The 21,966-nt window shown below is 39.0% G+C and overlaps 2 protein-coding genes and 1 non-coding gene across 3 annotated transcripts; 2 read left to right on the forward strand and 1 right to left on the reverse strand.

Annotated features, from left to right (window-relative positions):
* The first annotated feature begins 11,935 nt into the window (after positions 1–11,935).
* On the forward strand, positions 11,936–14,240 carry LOC147495023 (flavonoid 3'-monooxygenase CYP75B137-like). The gene is made up of 2 exons (XM_086569515.1): positions 11,936–13,146; positions 13,453–14,240. Exons 1-2 carry the CDS (start codon positions 12,214–12,216, stop codon positions 14,077–14,079), a joined length of 1,560 nt encoding a protein of 519 aa, XP_086425641.1. The 5' UTR covers positions 11,936–12,213; the 3' UTR covers positions 14,080–14,240.
* A 3,562-nt stretch (positions 14,241–17,802) lies between these two features.
* On the reverse strand, positions 17,803–17,873 carry LOC147495024 (small nucleolar RNA snoR60). The gene has a single exon (XR_015200491.1). It is a non-coding gene; the product is annotated as a small nucleolar RNA snoR60 (small nucleolar RNA).
* A 2,404-nt stretch (positions 17,874–20,277) lies between these two features.
* On the forward strand, positions 20,278–21,691 carry LOC147495025 (Calcium-dependent lipid-binding (CaLB domain) family protein). The gene has a single exon (XM_086569516.1). The coding sequence runs from the start codon at positions 20,592–20,594 to the stop codon at positions 21,498–21,500; it is 909 nt and encodes a 302-aa protein (XP_086425642.1). The 5' UTR covers positions 20,278–20,591; the 3' UTR covers positions 21,501–21,691.
* Positions 21,692–21,966: the final 275 nt, after the last annotated feature.

Raw genomic sequence — 21,966 nt, forward strand, 5'->3', positions numbered from 1 at the left:
GTGGGGGTTGCAGGACATGGTGCTGAAGTCAGGGTCAAGGAGATTAAATGGGAACTACTTGACCAATCAATGTAAACAAGGTCATCAAATGACAATCCTGGCATAGCAGGTTTTGGAGTGATATATAGAGATTGTGACTGCCATACTTCAAGCGATATGTATGAATATTAGTATTAACACAAGCTCTATTGTTGAGTGTTTGGCGATTTTGAAGTGCATCGAGGAGTGCATCATCAAAGGGTTGAGGAGGCTATGGGTGGAATAAGACTCTATGGCTGCTGTGAGAGCATATGGATCTTTGGAGCTACTGTAGTTAGTGAAGCCTAAATGGTTAAAGTGTTGAAGATGGCTAGAATTCTCTTTTCTGTCAAGTACTTGGCCTAAAAGTCTAAAACAAACTTTACGGCTGCCACACTTGGCCAGCAAAATCATGAGATTACAGTTGGTAAACCCACTTGGCTTACTAGGTGGGAAGTGCCATATACACCATACTTGAAATTTGTAAAGCAATTAGAGAGGGGGTATACAACTCTCTAATTAAAACTTTGTAATTAATTTTTTGTACTTATTTAAAAACAATGCATAGTGTCCGTATTTTAAGTACTACTGGTGTAATTGTTTGATTAGTCTCTTTTTTTTCAACCTATACTCTCTTTTTTTTAATAAGAGAAAAAAAAAAACATACCCATCTTAAATTCTTTGCATCTCTCCTTTTCACTCTTCATTTCTGTATTCTTCACCATTTTTTCAGGAATTTCGATTCCTCAAACCAAACATAGCCTAAAGGAATTTGAATAAATTCATCTGGACTTTTTATTGTTTGATAATGACTTGAGATTTGCTACAGAGTTAATGGAATACAAGACTTGTAAATATATTCCGTGTCGAAAATTGTATAATATTTTGCTTCAGATTTTGTGATAGGGGCGCAACTGGTGGTTATTGGACAGTGCTTTAATTTGGGAATAAAATTAGTATCTGAAATTAGAATGACAACAGAATTGTGTGTAAAATTGAACAATAATACGGTATGGAGTCTAGACTGATATTTGTCTCCTACATATTATTTAAAAGTTGTTCTTCTTTCTTGAGTGTAAACTTGCATGCTAAAGTATCTGAATAAAAATGTGCCAACCACAAGAGCTTAGAGTAATATAATTAAAAATTATTCAATTACAAAAGAAACTACATATTAAAATTGACGTCTCTTACGAATATATATTTTTTCCATTAACACTAAACAAATGATATTGAGTGAATTTACTAAATTATATTAACTTTCTTTTTTTTACCACAATGTGCATCAAGAAATGTAAAGACAACCATGCCGAAGGCACGGGTTATACCTAGTATATATATATATGAGTAATATAGTTGCTGCAAGTTGTGTTTCCAAGTTGCTGACTAAGGGACTTTTGGTCAAACATGTATGGAAAGTCAAATATTTAAAATTGAGTAATGCAAAATATAAACAAGTCCGGTTCGGTTCGGTTTATAACGGTTAATTGATGCATGAAACTGAAAACCGGATCAAAGTGGTCGGTTTTACGTTTTGAGAATTGAAAACCGAACCGGGTGAACTGAAAACCGAAAAAATTGGCTGGTTCGGTGCGATTTCTCGGTTTTCGGTTATTTGTGAACAGCCCTACTTCATACTATTTTTATATTGTTTCCAAGACTCGGGGAGTTTCTCAATCAAACATCCAGCAACAAAGGTTTCGGGTAAATTAATACCCTCAATTTTCAAATCATTAATCAGCACATGATAATCATGGATTTGAGACATTACATCTCTATCCTCTCTCATCTTGAACTTTAGAAAAATCCCAATAGCATATTTCTGAGTACCAGCATCCTCTATTATGTATTTTTTGTTCAAACTCTCCCATATATCATGTGCATTCTTATTTGAACAATAAATATCAAAAAATTCATTGGACAAGGTACTCAAAATAGCATGATGACATACCTTATTCCCATTGAGTCAAACAGCTTGATTTCTTTCGAAATCATTAGAACCCTCCACGGGTGATGTATCAGTGAGATACTTTGCATAGTTGAGTACATCTAAGGCTGTGAGCACCCTTTCTCTCCATCGCTTGAAGTGTGAACCGTTAAAGGATTCAATCTTTGACACATTGGGTAAGTTGCGAGCATTTAGTAGAGGTACAACATCTCTCATAGTCGAAGTGACTTCCAAGACTCCAGAATTGGTTTCTTTATTCGGCGTGTCAACTGGTGTAGACATCTTGATTCTTTCCTTAAGATTGTTATATGTGAATAAAGAAAACAATAAAGAGACAAGGAAAGAATTAGCAGGTAATAACCAAGGCGCGGATTAGGCTGTCCTTAAGGAAAGATTTTGCCCCTTCCAATGGTGCAGAAAGGCAGCAGTGACGTCTTCCTCACAGGATTCAACGGTTAACAACAGTCTGACTTTGCACTAGAACAAACTACCCTCTAAAACAGCAATATAACTCTCTCTGGCGGCTGAGAGGAAGAAGAGAAGAAGAATATGATGGGATCGAGTTCTGTTTCTCTGATTTCGTGTGGTGTGAAGTTCAGTCTCTGGAATTCACGAGTTCTGATGAAGTGAAAAGTGTTTCTCTGTATGTCTGGATTTAGATACCTCTCTATGGATGCACAGTCCTCAATATATAAAGGAAGGTAGTCGGTTTCCAAATGGGAGAAAGACTCATCCTCAAACTCTAAGTCAGTTTCGCAAACATATAAGTAAGAAGAAACCAACTAGAGATAGGACACCGAAACTTGCTGCAAAAGCAAAAACAAGTTTAGACAGTAAGCCCAAGCCCAAACCCGAACTCGACCCGACACGACTCGGTGCGGTGCGGGCGGGCGGGCGCGCGTGTGTGGCTTTGGGTAAGTCCTCCCTCTTAACACAAAATCATTTTGTACCCTAAGGGCACGTCCTTATGGTAGAGGAATGTCTCTTATACTTCATTTGCTAGTGGTGGTTAACCAATGTGGGACTATCTACAATGCACTAAATTGGAGAGAACACATTTTGTTCATCTCCTCCACTTTGCACACACACACTAGTATTTAGAAATACTTATAGAGATTCCAACAGTCGCTCCCCATGAAAGTGTAGTCTCTCTACACTTCAAAATTGCATCTAAATTCTAACTGTCCTTCAGTATTGCCACATTCTTTATCAGCAATCGTCTCACCAACTCTAGTCCTCTTTGGATGGCTCGGGCCTCTACCTCTTCTGGATCTGCATCTCCAGCTCTGTCGTGTCCTATACCAATACAAATACCAGAATTAGTCCATAGGACAAAACCCAGCCCCGCCTGGGTATTTTTAACAATCCACGAGGCATCTGTAGATATATAAAACCAATCATTTTCTATATGGGGTCATGAGTCCAAGCATGTACTTTTAGTAAAGGGTTTGTTAGTCTTAGTGTGGTATGAGCTCGCTTTAACAAAAACAGTTATAGCGGTTTCTTGTTTGTTACTAAAAATAAGGTCATTTCTTGCAAGCCATATAGCAAACATAATTGTAGCTAAAGAGCTAAGCATGTCTATGACATCATGCTTATCATTATGCATGCTTATAAGACTATTGATGATAGAGTTGAGATTTTCACCTGGGTCTTAGTACTCAGTTATGATACCAAGGTTAGATACATACCAAATATTCCTGATCGTTGAACAATGGAAGAGAGCATGGTCAATAGATTCGACCTGATTGTTGCATCTTAATTGGGCAAATTGAAGTTTTGATTATGTTTCGACTCCTCAAGTTCTCTCTTGCGGGGAGTGCATTTCTGACAGTTTTCCATAAAAATAGCTTCACACGATGTGTAGTGTTGATGTGCCAAATATAGTTCTAGAAGCTATGCTCGTTACCTTGATTGTCACCGAGATTTCAAATGATAAACTTGTACACGGATTTGACAATAAGTTGGCCACCTTTTTCCCCCAACCACTTGATGGTATCTTCATAGGTATTCTAGTTTAGAGGTATCTTGAGGATTTCTTCAACGACCGGACTAATGAAAAGGTCATTTATAATCCCCAGCATTCCAGGTATGATATGTAGGGTCAATAAGGTCTGCCATGAAACAATAGTGATTTGATATGGGTAGTGGCCCAATAGGTTTAAGTGTAGGTAAGGTGGGGATCCAGGGGTCCAACCAAATATCAATATCTCAGCTCCATTTCCAATATGCCAGCACTTATGTGGAAGGATTTCAGTTCGAGCCTTTATAATGCCTTTCCATATTTTTGAGGCATTTCTTGGACATTTTGCTCTCAAAATGGGGGTTCTTGGCGAGTATTTCTTGATTAAGCTAGAAGCCCATTGTTTCTCCGGTTCTTTGATGAGCCTCCAAAGGAGTTTGGCTAGCAAAGCTACGTTGTGGTTAGACGCAAGTCTAGTACCTAGTCCTCCCAAGGACTTGGGTTGACATATCTTTTTCCAACAAATAAGTGTCTTGTTTGCATTATTATCTCATTCTACCCCCAGAAAAAATTACTATTCAAAGAGTCCAGTCTGGAGCATGTTGCAACTGGTAGAGGGAAGATCGACATAACGTATGACGGTATGGCCGAGGTAACTGCTTTTACGAGGGTCACCTTTTCTGCTTGAGAAAGAAGTTTCACTCGTCATCCTTCCATTCTATTGAGCACTTTGGTTGTGACTTCATTGAAATTAAATCTTGTGTATTTTCTCTATTTAGGACGAGAGGTGCTCCCAAATACTTATCAGAAGTAATACATTTGGAGATCTTTAGAATTCTCTTGACCATCCTTTGGTGCTTGTGATGAGTGTTCTTATTAAAAAGATGCCAGATTTTTTAAAATTAACCTCTTGGCCAGAGACTTTTTTGAAGATGTCAAGGATATCCCTTAAGTGGTGAGACTCCACTATATTGGCCCTGCAAAAAGGAGGTGAGACATAGGGATGCCAGTCCGACTGATTTTAACACCGTAAATATAATCTTCTGCTTCAGCCTTGGCAAGGAGTCTAGAGAGAACTTCTGCACAAATAATGAAGAAGAAAGGCGACAAAAGATCTCCTTGTCTAATGCCTCTTTCAAGTTTTAGAAAACCAGTTGGAGATCCATTTAGCTTGAAAGAAAACGATGTAGTGGAAATGCATTAGTGTATCCAATTCCTCCACTTCTGGAAAAACTAAAGCCTTCGAGTGTTTTCAGGAGAAAACTGTAAGAGTATTATTTCTTGTATATTTACTGTAACCATTACATGAGTTTATATAGACTAATTGTTACAAGTAAATCCCATAATTCTAGGAGAAGAATAAGGGATTGATACCAATCTATGGGAAGTTTACTATCACGTAATTATATGATAGGAAACTTGATATATATCCTAACACCCCTCCTCAAGGTGGTGCGTGGATGTCATTCATGCCCATCTTGATAAGAGAATCGGTAAGCACATTTGTTGCCACAGCTTTAGTTAGAATGTCTCGCAAGTTGTTGAAAATGACGGACAAAGGGAAATCTGATTATGCCAAAGATCAAGATTCTCTTTTTTATAAAATGCCCGCCTATCTCTACATGCTTGGTTCTCATCATCATGTTGAACGGGGGTTATAAGCAATTTCTATGGCGGGCGTGTTATCACAATAGAGATTCATTGCTTGTAGAGGAGGAAATCCCAATTCAGTTAGTAATATTTTCAGCCATAGTAACTCACACACTCCTAATGCCATACCGCGGTATTCAACTTGCTTGGATGGATCTCGAGACTCTTGATTGTTTCTTACTCCTCTAAGTCACAAGGTTCCCCAACAAAAGTTAGATAGCCGAGAGGTAGATCTTCGATTATCAACGAACACCTTGTCGGCATCTGTAAATCCATCCACATTCAAATGTCCATGTTTAGAGAATAATAGACCTTTGCCCGGAGTCGACTTTAAGTATCTCAGAATGCGCTCTACAGCATCCATATGTGGCTGGCGTGGATCATGCATAAATTGGCTTCTTGTACTTCTTCGCATAGGCAATATCAGTCGAAAGTATGAGACAAATAAATCAATCTCCCAACAAGTCTTTGGTAGCGTCCTTTGTCTGTACTTGGATCACTCAAGCAATGGGAAAGTGAGTGGTCTTTGTTCAATGGGTGTATTAGGTGGTTTGCACCCGAGAAACCCTGTTTCGGTCAACAGGTCTAAGATGTACTTTCTTTGAGATAGAAATATACCATGCTGAGAGCGGGCAACCTCAATTTTGAGAAAATACTTGAGATTGCCAAGTTGTTTCATCTCAAATTCAGAAGTCAAATGACATTGTAGACATGAAATTTCATCAGCATCATTACCTGTGACTATCATGTCATCCACGTATATGATCAACACAAATGAGTTTTACCATTTTTATGCTTCAAGAACAAAGTGTGATTAGCATTGCTTTGTTTGTACCCAAACTTGACCATAGATTGTGTGAATCGACCAAACCATGCCCGTGGAGATTTCTTGAGTCCATACAAGGCCTTCTTGAGCTTGCATACTAATGAAGTATTCTCGAATTCCAAAATTCCCGGAGGGGGATCCATGTACACATCTTCAGTAAGATTGCCATGTAAGAAAGCATTTTTAACGTCAAATTGTAGAAGAGGCCAGTCTTTATTAACAGCCAAGGATAAGAGAACTCGCACTGTATTGAGCTTAGCCACAGGTGCGAATGTATCTTGATAATCCACACCATAGGATTGCGTATATCCTTTTGCCACCAAGCGAGCTTTAAATCTTTCAATAGTACCATCTGCTTTGTGTTTGATGGTAAATATCCATCGGCAACCAACAGTCTTTTTTCCATATGGTAAAGCAACAAGATTCCAAGTGCCATTTCTTTTAAGAGCATCCATTTCCTCATCCATAGCCTTTGTCCATTGAGTATCCACAAAGCTTCCTGCAATGTACTAGGTGTAGCGACAGATGATAATTGACACACATAAGATGCATATGAGTTCGAGAGTTTGCATGAGGAAACATGATTACCTATTGGGTATTTGATCTTGGCTTTGGGGTCAGGTTCATATTGAATAGGTGGTATACCTCGATTAGTACGTGGTGGAAGGGTGTAGTGAGAATTTAAAATATGTTCAGTTGAAGGAGAAAGAGATACCTCAGGTAATGCCGAAAAGGGCGGTGGTGATGAAGTTGCATGATGGATTGGACTATCTGGTGGTAGATCAGTAGCATGGTCAACACTGGCAATACTGTCTTCTGGAGTATTCTCCCCACTAGGGCCACTCTCAATACCGGCAATACTGACTTCTGGAACACCTTCTAGAGTATTCTCAACACCGTTTGGGATCAAAGTTCCGAAATTCCGTGCGGTGCAGGTTTCTTTGGTGGAGTAATACAATTCGGATTCATGGAATACAACATCCATAGAGATATAAAATTTGTGAGTAATGGGATCGTAACATCTATATCCTTTCTGAGTTGTTCCATATCCAACAAAGGTACATCGTATAGCTCGTGAATCAAGTTTAGTGCGATGTTTGGAGGATAAGTGCACATAAACTACGCATCCAAAAATCCGTGGAGGCAAACGAACATGAGGTGGAAGAGTACAGTGTTCTGCCAAAGACATCTAAAGGTCGTCTAAAAGACGTAACACTAGATGGTGTTCTATTCATCAAATACACAGCAATACTAAGGACTTCCCCATAAGTATTTTGGAGTATTACCTCCAATCAATAAGGAGCGAGAAATTTCCAGAAGGTGGCGATTCTTCCGTTCTGCAGTACCGTTTTGTTGAGGAGATTCTGGACATGAAGTATGATGAATGATTCCATTAGAATGCATAAAATCAGTCAATTCTTGCTTAAAGAATTCACCTCCATTATCGGTGCGAACAACTTTGATGATATACCAAATTGTGTGAGTATCATTTGATAAAAACGTTGAAATATCATACAGACATCACTTTTATGTTTCATCAAATATACCCAAGTCATTCTAGTGTAATCATCCACAAATGAAACAAACCATTTTAATCCAGTGGGGGTAGATACTGGAGATGGCCCCCACACATCTGAATGTATCAATAAAAAAGGAGTTATACTTCTAGTTGTTGATGAAGGAAAATGAGTACGATGGCTTTTAGACAGAGCACAAGTTTCACAAACCATATCCGAAATATTACAGCCAATAAATAATGAAGGAAAAAGCCATCGAAGATAACCAAGTGACGGATGACCTAATCTCTTATGCCACAGCCATATTTGGTCTATATTGTCTTCCAATTTCTGTGAACTTACTGCATGTGCCAAGCTTTTATTAACGGTGGAGCATCACCTTCCGATAGTACAATCCATCACGCTAGACTTACCACTTTGCCAATCCTCTCTCCTTGGTATGGAAGTTCTGAAAAAGCGATGAGTAAGAAAGAACAAACCAACACAATTATAAGCTTGGATAAATTTATTTACCAAGAGCAAATTGCATGCAAGAGAAGGAACATATAGAACATCAGAGATAGGTAATGAAGTAGGTAAAATAATTGTACCGATACCAACAATTGGTACTGAAGCGCCATTGGCAGTAGTAATGGCATGTTTAGAATTAGAAGCAAATAATTGGCTAAAGTTAGATGAGTTGCATGTCATATGATCAGTAGCACCTGTGTCAATTATCCAATCGCTAGACGTAGTACAAGTAGAAAAACTAAGAACATATTTGGACATACTAGTTGATGCCACCAAACCTGCAGAAGGTTCACTCGGTTGAAGGGTTGGAGGAACAGCATGTTTGAAAGTAGAACTTGTACCAGATACCTTCTTACCCTTAGGATACCAGTCCGGGTAGCCATGGAGTTTGAAACATGTTTCAATAATGTGATTATCTCCATTACAATGGCTACATTTGGGCCCTCCTTTCTTCAAGTCAGGCCAAGATAAATTTCTGCGAGCAGCCATAGCGACGCTATCCACAGGTGCACTGCCCATCATAGCATCATGCCGGTTGGCTTCAGCACATATCATGGCATAAGTCGTTTGAAGATTTGGGAGACGGACTGTGGAAAGAATGCGACTGCGAACCCCATCCAAGTAAGAGTCTAAACCAGCAAGAAAGGCATACACTCGTTGGGAATTGACTTTGGATGTATATCGCCCAATATCAGTGGGACACTCCATAATACAGTCATCAATGGCATCATATTCCTGCCATAATTGCATAACTTCCCAAAATATTGAATAACAGTGCCACTATTTTGACAAATAGATAATACCTCACAATGCAATTGGTATGCTTTGGAAGCATCTTGACCGACCAGTAGGGTGAGCTTAGCGATATCCCGTTTCCTTTGCGATGGATAATCGAGAAACAAGGATCTAATATCCTTAGTCATGGCATCAAGCAACCATGATTTAATCATACAGTTGTCGTCCTCCCAAACCTCATATTCGGGGGAGGAAGTGTCGATTTGGAGCGACCTTAGTTCGGAGATGAATCCCAGTAGCTTCCGGCCTCGAAGTTTATTCCGAGCATTTAAGGACCACTCAATGTAGTTCATGCCATCTAGGCGTTCAAGGGTTAAACAAGGATAATATTTCCGATAACCATTACTGGTTCTCACCGGGTGCGTTTTCAGGTGTAGACATGGTGTGTAGGCATCGGAAAAAGAACGAAGAAGATGGAGGCTAGGGTTTGTAGAGTGGATCGATACCTATACTGATACCATGTAAGAGTATTATTTCTTGTATATTTACTGTAACCATTACATGAGTTTATATAGACTAATTGTTACAAGTAAATCCCATAATTCTAGGAGAAGAATAAGGGATTGATACCATTCTATGGGAAGTTTCCTATCACGTAATTATATGATAGGAAACTTGATATATATCCTAACACCCACTCAACCCAATCGAAAGCTTTGCTCATATCAAGCTTGATGGCCATCAGGCCATGCATCCAGCGGCTCCTTTTTTCTGTTTGAGAGTCCAAATGACCTCATGTGCTAAAATAATGTTATCAAAAATTTGTCGCCCCTTGATAAAAGCACTCTGGGAAGGAGAGATAATCTTGTCAAGAAGAAGTTTGAGGCAATTCGCCAAGGTCTTAGTGATGATTTTAAGACGACTAACATTGCATAGACTAATAGGTCGGAATTGATTAAGATTTTCTGGGCCCTAGATCTTAGGGATGAGGGTTAAGTTAGTATGGTTAAGCTCCCTAAGGAGGTGGTCAGAATTCATAAAACTCTTCACCATGTGTAGGAGGTCCAAGTGAATGATGTCCCGGTATTTTTGGTAAAACAGGGGCGTAAAGCCATCTGGTCCAGGAACTTTGTGCGGGTCCATCGAGAATAAGGCATCACGAATCTCTTCAATAGTGACTTCTCGAGTAATGTCATGGTTATTTGCCTCGAAGGTGACAGGCTCGATGATGTGTAGCTCCTCGATATGTATATCGGGTTTTGATGATGAGGTAAATTAAAGTGTTTTTGAAATGCTCCACAATGGTGGAGCTAATTTTCTCTCTTCCTTCAACCCAGTTCCCGTTATTGTCTTCGATCTTATTAATGCCTATGTGATTTCTTCGCACAACAGTAGACATGTAGAGCCGTGAGTAGACATGTAGACTTATCCCTCCAGAGTTTCTCTTCAAGTTGTAGAGCATGTTCCAAGTCTTCTTGTAACTTGTTCTCCATCCTGATATCATAATTTCGATTTTGCTGACAATTTTGATCTCTTCACGCAAATTTTTTCTCGCGGAGTGGATGTTGCCAAATACATTTCAATTCCACTTCTTTAGATTTTTCTTGGCCAGTTTGAGCTTTTGAGAAATGCGGTAAGTGCAAGAACCCCGAAAGTCATCTCTCCAAGAGTTGTTAATGATGACTTTGCATTGATGAGGTCCACATAGATTGGAAGTGAAACGGCTTTGGGCTAGTGGCTGGTGGAGGCTGTAGATAAACCATGATAGGGCCATGGTCCGACCTAATGATGGGCAAATTTTAGTGCGGGCATTTGGCCCAAATGAGCCAATTAGGATTTCCCCTTTATTAAATGGGGAAATTAGGGTCTCCCCCCTAAGAATACACAAGAAATAAGTTAACTTGAGTTGACCTTTTTTTTTGTGTGTATTGGGGGACCCTAATTTCTCATCTCTTGGGGGGGGGGAGGGGAGGGGAATCCTAATTGGCTCATCTAGTGGGGGGTAATATTCATTAACCCTTTGGAAATAAGGTACGCGAGTCAGAATTGATGATAGCTCTGTCTATAAGTTTCTTGACAAGCTCATCTCCATTACTCTAGAGAGAGTTGTAATGTTAATTTGTGTGCCAAAGGGAAACTGGACTTGTTTAATGTTGCATAATCCTAATGTGATGTAAAATTAATTAAGTAACCAAGAAGTGAGTTCCGACACAGTTTAATATACTTGAGAAACGAGAATAAGATGTGGCAACGTGTTGTTTTGGTCATACCACCATGTCCTAAACTTCCATCAAATGCAATCAATTCAGTTCACGTTTCCTTATCAAATCCTTCGGGCAATCCTGGAAGCAGAAAGACTGATTATTCTCTCTTGGTTTTCCCACAAGGCATACAGGGCAGCATATGCAAACAAACACTATCTTCAATTCTTTCGTTTTGCAATATTGTTCTCTTTGTAAACATCTATATCATGGCATAGTTAGAGTACCTGACTATGCCAATAGATTTGCATTTTAAACTGGGACAGATTGCATTAAGGTCCAAGTTAATCCAAGAATGCTTTGCTCATGACATACAAATTGCGGGTGTACCGCCTGACATGAGATTCGATCAAGGGATAATCTTGGCATGTTCTTCGTGGAAGGATTGAGATTGGTACTTTGGACGGCAGACTCATTCGAGTTGGTGCATATAACTGCATTACATAGATTGAGTGTTCCTATGAAAAAATTATGACTACATATGGACTTTATGCACTTATGCCAAGTGTGGAAAGTGAAAAATAAATAAATAAACAAGTATGGGATTGAGTGTGCACTTATAGATTGAGTGCATTACATATGGACTTTCCACCTAGGTGTGGAAAGTAAAAAAATAAATTAAATAAAAATTTCATTGGTCGGGATATGGATCTACATTGGACTTGATACACCAAAGGATCCATGCCATGGGGGAAATTGTCTTTTTTGTGAGGTGGTAAAAGAAAATTATTTCGACAACCTATAAGTAATCTCAGTTCTACCTGGAAATGCATCTAGTATAAACCATGATTCCTAAGGCCTTGTCAAGGTTGTGGGAACCAAGCAATCAGGCAGATGAATATACTACTACAATATCCATGCTTTTGTTAGCACTATGTGTGATCTTATGGTTCAATTGGGTGAAGAAATCCAAGACAAAGATCCCACCATTACCACCAGGTCCATGGGGTTTACCACTAATTGGAAATCTCCTCTCTCTTGAACCTAATCTCCCTTCTTGCTTAGCCAAATTATCCAAACCTTATGGTCCAATCGTAAAGCTAAAAATAGGGACTAGGCTTTGTATTGTGATAAACTCCGCTTCAGTTGCTAAAGAGGTCCTGAAAGACTATGACACAATCTTCGCTAACCGTGATATTTCAGCTGTGGCCTCTGCTGGCTCATGGGGTTGTACTGACTTAGTTTGGTCTCCTCATGGTGAACACTGGCGAATGTTACGTAAAATATGTGTTCGCGAATTGTTAAGCAATCCTCGACTTGACGCTCTATATGATCATCGACGACGAGAAGTCCGCCACATGGTGAACGAGATCTATTCAAATATTGGCAAATCAATTAATATTGGTGATCACATTTTTCTTACCATGTTCCGTGTAATGAGCAACATGCTGTGGGGTGGTACACTTCAAGGGGAAGAGATGAAACGTTTCACAACTGAGTTTAGAGAGACCCTGGAGAGTCTTATTCCTTATATAATGGCACCTAATATATCTGATATCTTTCCTGTTCTTGCCATGTTTGATATACAAGGGTTGGCAAGGAGGGTGAAGAAAATTAATATGTGGTTCGGAGAAAAGTTTGATTTCGTTATCGATCGAAGGCTTGGAATGAAGGATCAAGGGGACATGAAGGATTTTCTACAGGTTCTGCTGCAGTTTAAAGAATATGGAGATCAAAAAACACCGTTTACTACAACTCACATCAAGGCCTTGTTCTTGGTGAGCATTATTCTTCCCTTAACTATTATTTAAAAATCCATAGAATAAGGTAATATTACATATCAATCTATTGACATCATTCAGTAACTATCCCTCCACCCACCCCCCCCCCGGCCCAACAATCTATGTCACAGTATTTTGAGTAATCTCAGGTCCAACTAAGTACACATGACCTTTGTGTATCCAGTTTCAAATCTGCTTTGCGTCCAACCGATCATGGCGTAGTTAACAAAATGTGTCTACTCTTTAGAGCATTAGTTTTATTTTAGGAATTTGTACTGACATATAAAGTTGTCTTCTAAACAGGACATGTTGGGAGCTGGGACCAAATCATCATCAACCACCGTAGAATGGGCAATGACAGAGTTGTTGAGACAACCGGAGTTGATGAGAAAAGCTCAACAAGAAGTAGAACAAGTTGTGGGGATGAACAACATAGTAGAAGAGTCTCATTGTCCAAAATTGCCTTATTTAAATGCAATAGTCAAAGAAACCTTACGTTTACACCCTGTAGGTCCTCTCTTAGTCCCTAGATGTCCAAGTGAGTCGTGTATTATAAGTGGGTATATGGTCCCTAAGGGTACTAAAATATTTGTGAATGCCTGGGCAATTCAAAGGGATCCTGCATATTGGGACAGCCCTTTGGAGTTTCAACCAGAGAGATTTTTGGGTTCGAATGGTGAATGGGATTTTGTTGGCACAACACACAGTTATATTCCTTTTGGCTCTGGGAGAAGAGTTTGTGTTGGAATTCCTATGGCAGAGAGGATGGTACCATTTTTACTAGCATCACTTTTGCATTCATTTAATTGGAGTTTGCCAGATGGCACGAAGATTGATATGTCCGAGACCTTCGGATTGGAATTAAGGAAAACAATACCATTGATCGCCATCCCAACGCCAAGATTATCCGGTCATAAGTTATACATTTGAATGGAATGTTGTGCCAGTCTATGCATTTTATGTTAGTTCTTCAAGGATATTCTTTAATCTGTACCATGCTAGATAAGCGTATCTGTATTTGTATTTCTGCATCATTGTATGATTATGGAATATATGCTTTCAATAATTGAGTCCTTGTAATAGTTTCGACCTGACTGCTTCTTTTTTTCTTCTCATATTTGGGACCAAGATCAGATTATCAGAATGAGACCGATTTGCATAATGCTTCGTGAAGGTCAGCTAAAAGTATCTGATTCGAAATTTCACGGGAAAGAGAATGGTAGGCACTAGGCAAGGTTAAGATTGTAGTCAGTAGGTGCATACTGTTTTGAGGGGTCATCCACTATATTTCTCTGATAATTGACTGTTTGTTCCTTAACAATTTGTGTTCCCACTTCGTATAGTAGCTCAGGGCTTTCCGCTGAGCATCAGTCGTCGTGAGTGTAGTTGTCTAGACAACGAGCCAGAGTCTAAAACACAATACTCGTGAATATCAGCGTCCAACCTGAATTACCCGGACTTACAGGGGAAGAAAATTAAGAAGGCATTTAAACAACCTACTGTCACATCATATCATTAAAAAAGTAGAAGTAAAGAAATGAGTTTTAAAAGCAGTAATTGTCATAGCAGGCGATCAGCTTCCAAATATCCAAATATCATGACTAACCCTAGGTTGTTCTTGGATTTTACCACCAACTCATTTGCAATGAGATTAATATAGGTGAAGACCACACTAATCCGCAAAGGCTCAACAATGATTTGCTAGAATGATCAGAATTTGCTCGACATACTTTTGCTGTATTCCAAGTTGGAATTTCCAACCAACATGAGCCATTATCCCTAGAATCCAGCATGGAAGGAGGAAGTGGAACGATTATCCATCTATGGCGCTCGATTAACCATCTTCGGCATTCGATACTCACCAACAACGCAAACATAGTCTCACTCATAGGGCTCAAGCGTGATCTGCTCTGATGCCTTAAACTGGTCTGCTCACAGTTTCACCAGTTCTTGGGCACACTGCCTCAGCAGGAACAGTAGAATCTATGCAGTTAGCCTACAGACAAAAGATTTTTGATTTTCAGAAAGAAAGCATCTAACTAAAATTACAGGGCCAACAGTTAGAAAAAGCTAACGGAACCTTGATTGAAATCACAAAATGCCCTATCAATGAAGTAAATCATAACTAGTGTATGAGATAAGGTACAAATTGACTTGTCTCGACTATTCCCAAACAATATCCGCAATTTCTGAAACAATCCGGATTCAAAAATATATAAATTTTAATGGGGAAGCTAATATATCAATGGAATCATGAAAAACAAGAGAATTTCAGCGTAATGATTCGAGGAGCCAAAACATGGAGATGGTACAATTACAGGCTCTTTATGGCCAAATAACTTCCTAAGATGAGAAGAACCACATTGGAAGAAATGTATATCTGTGTATCAAAACAAATGCAGATGGTTCCTTTCGACAAAAGAAAGAACCAAGATAAATCCAGGAATTTTCACTAAAACACTTGGTGAACGTATCTCAGGTTATAATGAAAACTAAAGCAAGCCAAGCTTCTGGAAATAAAAATTTGACAGTAAATCAGTTGAAAACGATAGACTGATATTTGATATGGCTCGAAGGTATAAATTATATAGCATCAACTAACGCAGAGGTAGTGTTTATTTATTTTTATTTTTTGCAGGAAAATTGTGTATTATATATTAATAATATAGGTTACATGAAGGAGGTACAGTCCTCCGAGTACAGGTTATGTACCCATAGTTTAAAACAAGATACAAACAAAAGGACCTAAGTACACATTAGGTGAACCTGAAGTATAACTGATCCGGGTTTTCCCAGTTTTGGTACAAAAGTTGGTCTTGTGTCAGACCACACATAAACCTCCTTAGCTAATGAGGCCCCATGCTTTGCAGCCAAGTCCGCGCTGAAGTTTGCTTCCCTCCATATATGAGTGATCCTGTAATATGACAGCTCAGATGTGGCCCTGTTCCATCTCACCCAAGGTATGGGACCATTAGAGAAGGAATGAGCTACTGCAAGGCAGTCTGCTTCTATCCAGATACTCCTCCAATTTCTTGCAACTGCCAGTCCTCGGCTTCATAGCTGGTGACTATTCCCAGTCCTCGGGCTAGAATGCCAAGCAACTGAGCATGTTCATCTCTGAAGGTAAGACCAGCACCCCCTCTTCCAGGATTTCCCAATGAGCAGCCATCGCAATTTATCTTCACGTGGCTAACTCTGTCGTGTTGTTGAACATAAAGCTCCTACTCAGTCTGCCCGTGGTTTGTATGCCTTGCCAAACTTGCTTTCTAATGGTGTAGTGGTTGAAATTACTGGCAGTGAAAATGTTGAGAGTTTCGCATTTTCCACATAGCCACCAGCAAGCTAAGAACTGCTGATGCCCACAACTCCCTAATAAGAGGGCTTAGTTGTGGTGATGCTCGCATTAAGTCTTTTATGTTGAGTCTCACTTGATGTGGGTGAGTTCCGATTGAACAGGTGGTGAATCCATTCCCATAAAGACTGAGAATTGAGACAGCTCCAGAATAAGTGGTCATAAGTTTCTTCCTCCTCTTTGCTGCCAAGACATCTAGACGCCAACTTAATGCCATTACTCATGACCTTGTCATCAGTTGGAATAATTTTGTGTAAAATTTTCCATGCAAGGCCTGAGGTTTTGGGATGCACATAGTTGTTCCAAAGAATGAGGTGTTTATAGAATGAGGGGGGTAGTAGGCATCTGCCTCGTAACTAATGAATGTCCCAACTACACAATCTCCATCAACCCATCCATCCTTTGCCAAGGCACCAAGAAGAGTGATGCACCCCTGTAAAACAAAGAAGACTAGATCACACTACAGAATGCCATAACACAAAAAAAAAAAAAAACACTGGATTCCGGAGGCCAAGTTTAAAGTTTGCAAATTCTTAAACACCCTTCCAGTCCTATCCTTCCACAAAGCCCAAACTTTTTTCCTTAATTGTATGCTTCACAGGTCACCTATGCTTAGCGTTAAGAGGATGGACAGGGAGACTACTCCGCAAAGCTTCTATGGCGCTTTGCAGTTGATGAAAGAAATTAAGATAGGAATACAGTACAGAGTCAAGCGCAAAAACTCATCACATCCACAAATCTATAAAAGCATATGATGCTAAGCATCAACTACTAACATGAGTTATCAAACCGATCGACAAAAAGGACCCAAAACCCCAGGGACCATGAAATTTGGTATTGTATCATATAGGAATACGATTGCAATAGGTTCAGGAAAGAAAGTTGCTATTTCTCCACAATCTCAGACTAATGAGCTCCTCATTGTCCAGGCTCTACAGAAGACACTGTTTATGATCCAACCATGGTCCAAGCTATCCATATCGCCAGATAATGAAACCTCCAGCTTTCATCACAATACTGTCATGATGGGCAGGAAAAAGCATGATTGCACTACAAAATGTTCAAACAACATGATCAAATACATAAGAAAGCACTTGTAAATATATCAGACGATTAGGATTAAAAATGATTACATATTAATTGGGCATAAGCCGATATATTGTGAAAATAATCTGATAATTTTCATCTCGGATCATTCATTTGAGAGTCTTGACGAGATCACTAAAGCAAAGCAGGGGTAGTAAGTTGGAAGTGCACAAAAAAGTTCAAAATACCTAGTCATGATAATTCCACATCTTTATTGCATCAGAAACTCAAGTTTTCATCACCCATACTGTCATGAAGGGGAATCCGAGTAGTTCATCATTTGCTTGATGGTCAAGAAACAGTATGATGCAAGACAGAATGTTCAAACATAGGTCATTCTAAAATTACAGATCATCAAAAAAGATACAAACAAACAAACAGTTATAGAACTGAGTCTGCTCTCATTGGAGTGAAAATTTGGTAATTATAATGCAATGTGGGCAAACCTGGTCGGGCTGAGCAACATCAGAGAATATAACATCCACCATGCTAACCAACATTCAATACTCGGCAGGATGTCTAGCATCTTCAATGATAGGTATTACATTAGTTCTCTTCTTCCCTGCCACTTCTATGAGAAAACTCTACAGGATAGACAACTCCTGTCTAAAAACAGGACAAGATAATTAAAATACTACATGTCTGTATCATACTAAAAACTGAAAGAAGAAAGAAAGTAACAAAAAGCTTATACTCCAATATTAATTTTCTACTTACAGTTCCAACAATGTCGGATACATGAGAGACTGAAGTGCCTGAGGCAGCTCCAACATAGAGAAAACGGGATTTGGGAATCTTTAATAATAGCACAAAAATAGAAATCAAAAAATTAAGTGAACAACAATGACAAAGGGACAAATATTTATTCTTTTAATACTTCTTAAGCGGTAAAAATAACTCACAATCCAGACGGCGTCAACACCAACAATAATGGCAGATGCCAGCTTTGAACGGAAAGGGCTCCATACCCTGTATTCAACATTTGTCCCATCCTCATTATGAAAAAGTAGATTATCCAAATTCTTGCATCCACCATTACAAAAAAAAAACAAAAAAAAATAAATGTAGAACATAATAACCTAATACATATCAGCAAAAATGTACCACAAAAAATGCTAATGGTAGCTAGACATAATGATGGGACACATGATCAAACAAACATAAAGTTTACCTGAATAAGCAGATTTGATATGTTATAATATAAAATATGTGGAGACAGTGCACTGCAATGCAAGAATTATACTAAAAAGGTCACAATATGTAGGGGCTCAATACTAAGCAATTTACCTCGTAATATCAGGACAAAAAAGGATCATCAAAAACGATTCTGAGCTTATTTTGGATCTCTTTACATAAAGTTGGCATTCATTTTGAATTGAACAATTAATACATACAATTTGATATAGTTAAAGTCAAGATTATAACATACTATATGCATATAGTGATAGGATACAACTTAGATTCTAAAATACACACGACTTGCACAAGAAACAAGTAATTTCCATCTACAGTAATAGAAGATAATCCAGAGAGTATGATTGTGTGCTAATGCTGATGCTTGGGAAAAGGTAAATTCAGAACACGTTTGTCCGAAAAATTGCAAGTTGAGAAAAGGTGTTTTCATAACACTGTACGTCTCTTATTAAGTAGTCCAACAACCAAATGCACAAACAAATATGATGCAAAATCAATGGAACTTTGTTGTGAAGATTTGATCAAACCCCTGAATGCCTTTATTTTATCAGTATCATTTAATACTTTATCTTCAATCTTATCCGCATTACCCGTCATTTCAAACATTTGACACAAACTTCTCACCACATGTACATGTATTTAGTACATTACAGATTTACAGAACCTTTAACATTTACTTGAATAATACACTTTCTTGCTAGTAATAGAAACCTAAATAAACACATTCAAGATTTTTTACCTCTAGAAGGGGTTCTTTCCATTACTTTGCTTCCTATGAATGTGTGAGAGAGTTGAAGAAGATGACAAGTTTCTTGTGTAGTTCAATAATGAGGAAGGGTTTGAAGAGTGAAGGCAAGGGCCAGGGTTTTGACAAGTATTTATAAGAATAGAATATTAATAGATAGGGTTTTAGACTTGGGCTGGATTTGAGATAATAAGGCCCAATAGGATTGTAACAAAAGCCCAATAAACAAAGAGTAGTTCTGAAATTTTGTAGTTGCACTTATCCAGTTATCCCTGAAAGGATTCAACTCATAACTAGTGAAACTTGTTAAATTGATGAATTTGAATTTTAAGTAGGAGTAGGCGAGTAGTTCGATGAAGAAGATCTACATTCGAGAATATCAAAGAAGGTTCTGGGTTTTGACTTTTAGCCACTAAAAGACCCTCCCTTAGATAAAAATGGACGAGTAGAGGCCTATTAAGGCTAGCCTCACCCTAGGCACCCACGAAGAAGTAGCTAACAGTAATAATTAAACAAAAACTTTCCGAGTCAAAATTTTTTTTTTTTAATCCCACTAAGGATTCGTAACTGCTCTTTTCTGTGAACAATCTGAATTTGGACTGGATGATACAGATTTTATTCATGATATCAACATTATAGTATGACCAGGTCCTGAAGTAGTATTATAAATTGAATTATTTTGATATTGTACTATTGGCATCGCTACTGTAAATATGGCCTCAAGTGCTACTGTTCTAGAATCTAGATAGCAGCCAAGAAAGAAATACTTTCAACTTATGGGCCTAATATTTTGACCACTAAAAGCCCTCCCCCACCCATATGAGAATGGGACGACTAGAAGAATCTAGCACGCCCGTGGGCACATACAACCACTTCCTCAAAAAGTCTGACAATGTAGCGTAAGCATAATGCAAAATTTTCTACAATGTTCCAAACGAGGGTATAATTTAGAAATATTCTCAAGGTCGTGACTGGCATTTTTCTCCTCCTAATAAGTCCTATAAATACTAACAAACTATACTATCCTTCCCACACAATTTTTCATTTCTCAACACTATTTTTCAAATGGCTTCTCCCTTTGAACTTGAAGTTACGATTTCTTCAGCCAAAGATCTCAAAAACGTGAACTGGAGACATGGTGATCTCAAGCCTTATGCTGTTGTTTGGGTCGACCCCACGTCCAAATTCTCAATCAAGGTAGACCAGGATGGTGACACATGCCCAGTATGGAACGAGACCCTTGTCATCCCCTTATACTCTCCAATCGAAGATTCTACGCTATCGATTGACATAATACATGCGTACGCAGCCGAAGATGTTAAGCCGTTGATCGGATCAGCACGAATCCCGATAAGCGAAATCGTCAACGATGTTGGTATTGGTGAGTGGGCCGAACGTAGCTTAAAACTCAAACGTCCATCGGGCCGCCCACACGGTAAATTGAATGTCAACATTTTGGTCCGAAGGCCTCGTTATCGGGCCCCCGATCCATATTATGCACCACCCTATGGTGTCCCACCACCAGCAACTTCTAGAGACTATCAATCAGCACACTCATCGTACCCATACCAGAACCAGAACCCGAATCCATCCCCATATGCTTCAGCACCTTCTGGATACCCATATAATCCACCCGGTGGATACCCTCAAGGGACGTATGGTGCTGGGCAAGGTGGATACCCTCAAGAGACTGGGCAAGGGTATGGTTCTGTGCAAGGTGGATACCCTCAAGGGACTGGACAGGGTTATGGTTCTGGGCCTGGGCCTGAGTATAGTGCAGTCCAGCAAGAGAAGAAAAATAAAAAGCTTGGAATGGGGACTGGGCTAGCTATAGGTGCAGTAGCAGGGGTATTGGGTGGACTAGTATTAGCTGAGGGAGTTGAACACGTGGAGCACAAGATTGCTGATGATGCGGCTGAGAAGGTTGAGGAGGATTCGGCCTATGATGATGGTGGATATGGTGGATATGGATGATGATTACTAATTGGCCCAATTTTCGGTATCTCATTATGTTGTGGGGCAATACAAATATTGGCATCCTGCTGAGAAGTTCTATAGAAATGGGTCAATGTTGTTTATTGTTTTCATTGGTACGATTTTGTTATATTTTCAATGGTTTTGTGACTTCATCATTGTCGAACATCTATTATTTAGAGCATTACCCATGGGTTGCTGTCGAATATCTATTATTTAGAGCATTACCAATGGGTTGTTTAAACTTACACATCGACATAGGAGTCACATGTGTTTTTAAAAGAAATTTATACAATAAATCTAATGGGTAAAAATACACATTTCAAGAGTGAATTAAAGGAATTTTTTTGCATAATGTGCAAAAACAAGTGGTGTAGGCCTGTAAGGGTGGAATTTGAGCCGAGCAGTTCAGAGCTCGGTTTGTTTAGCTCGCTTGTTTAACTATATGAGCCGAATTCGAGTTTGA

The sequence above is a fragment of the Coptis chinensis genome, chromosome 6 (genome assembly GCF_015680905.1).
Source record: "Coptis chinensis isolate HL-2020 chromosome 6, ASM1568090v1, whole genome shotgun sequence".
In the NCBI taxonomy this organism is placed as follows: Eukaryota; Viridiplantae; Streptophyta; class Magnoliopsida; order Ranunculales; family Ranunculaceae; genus Coptis; species Coptis chinensis.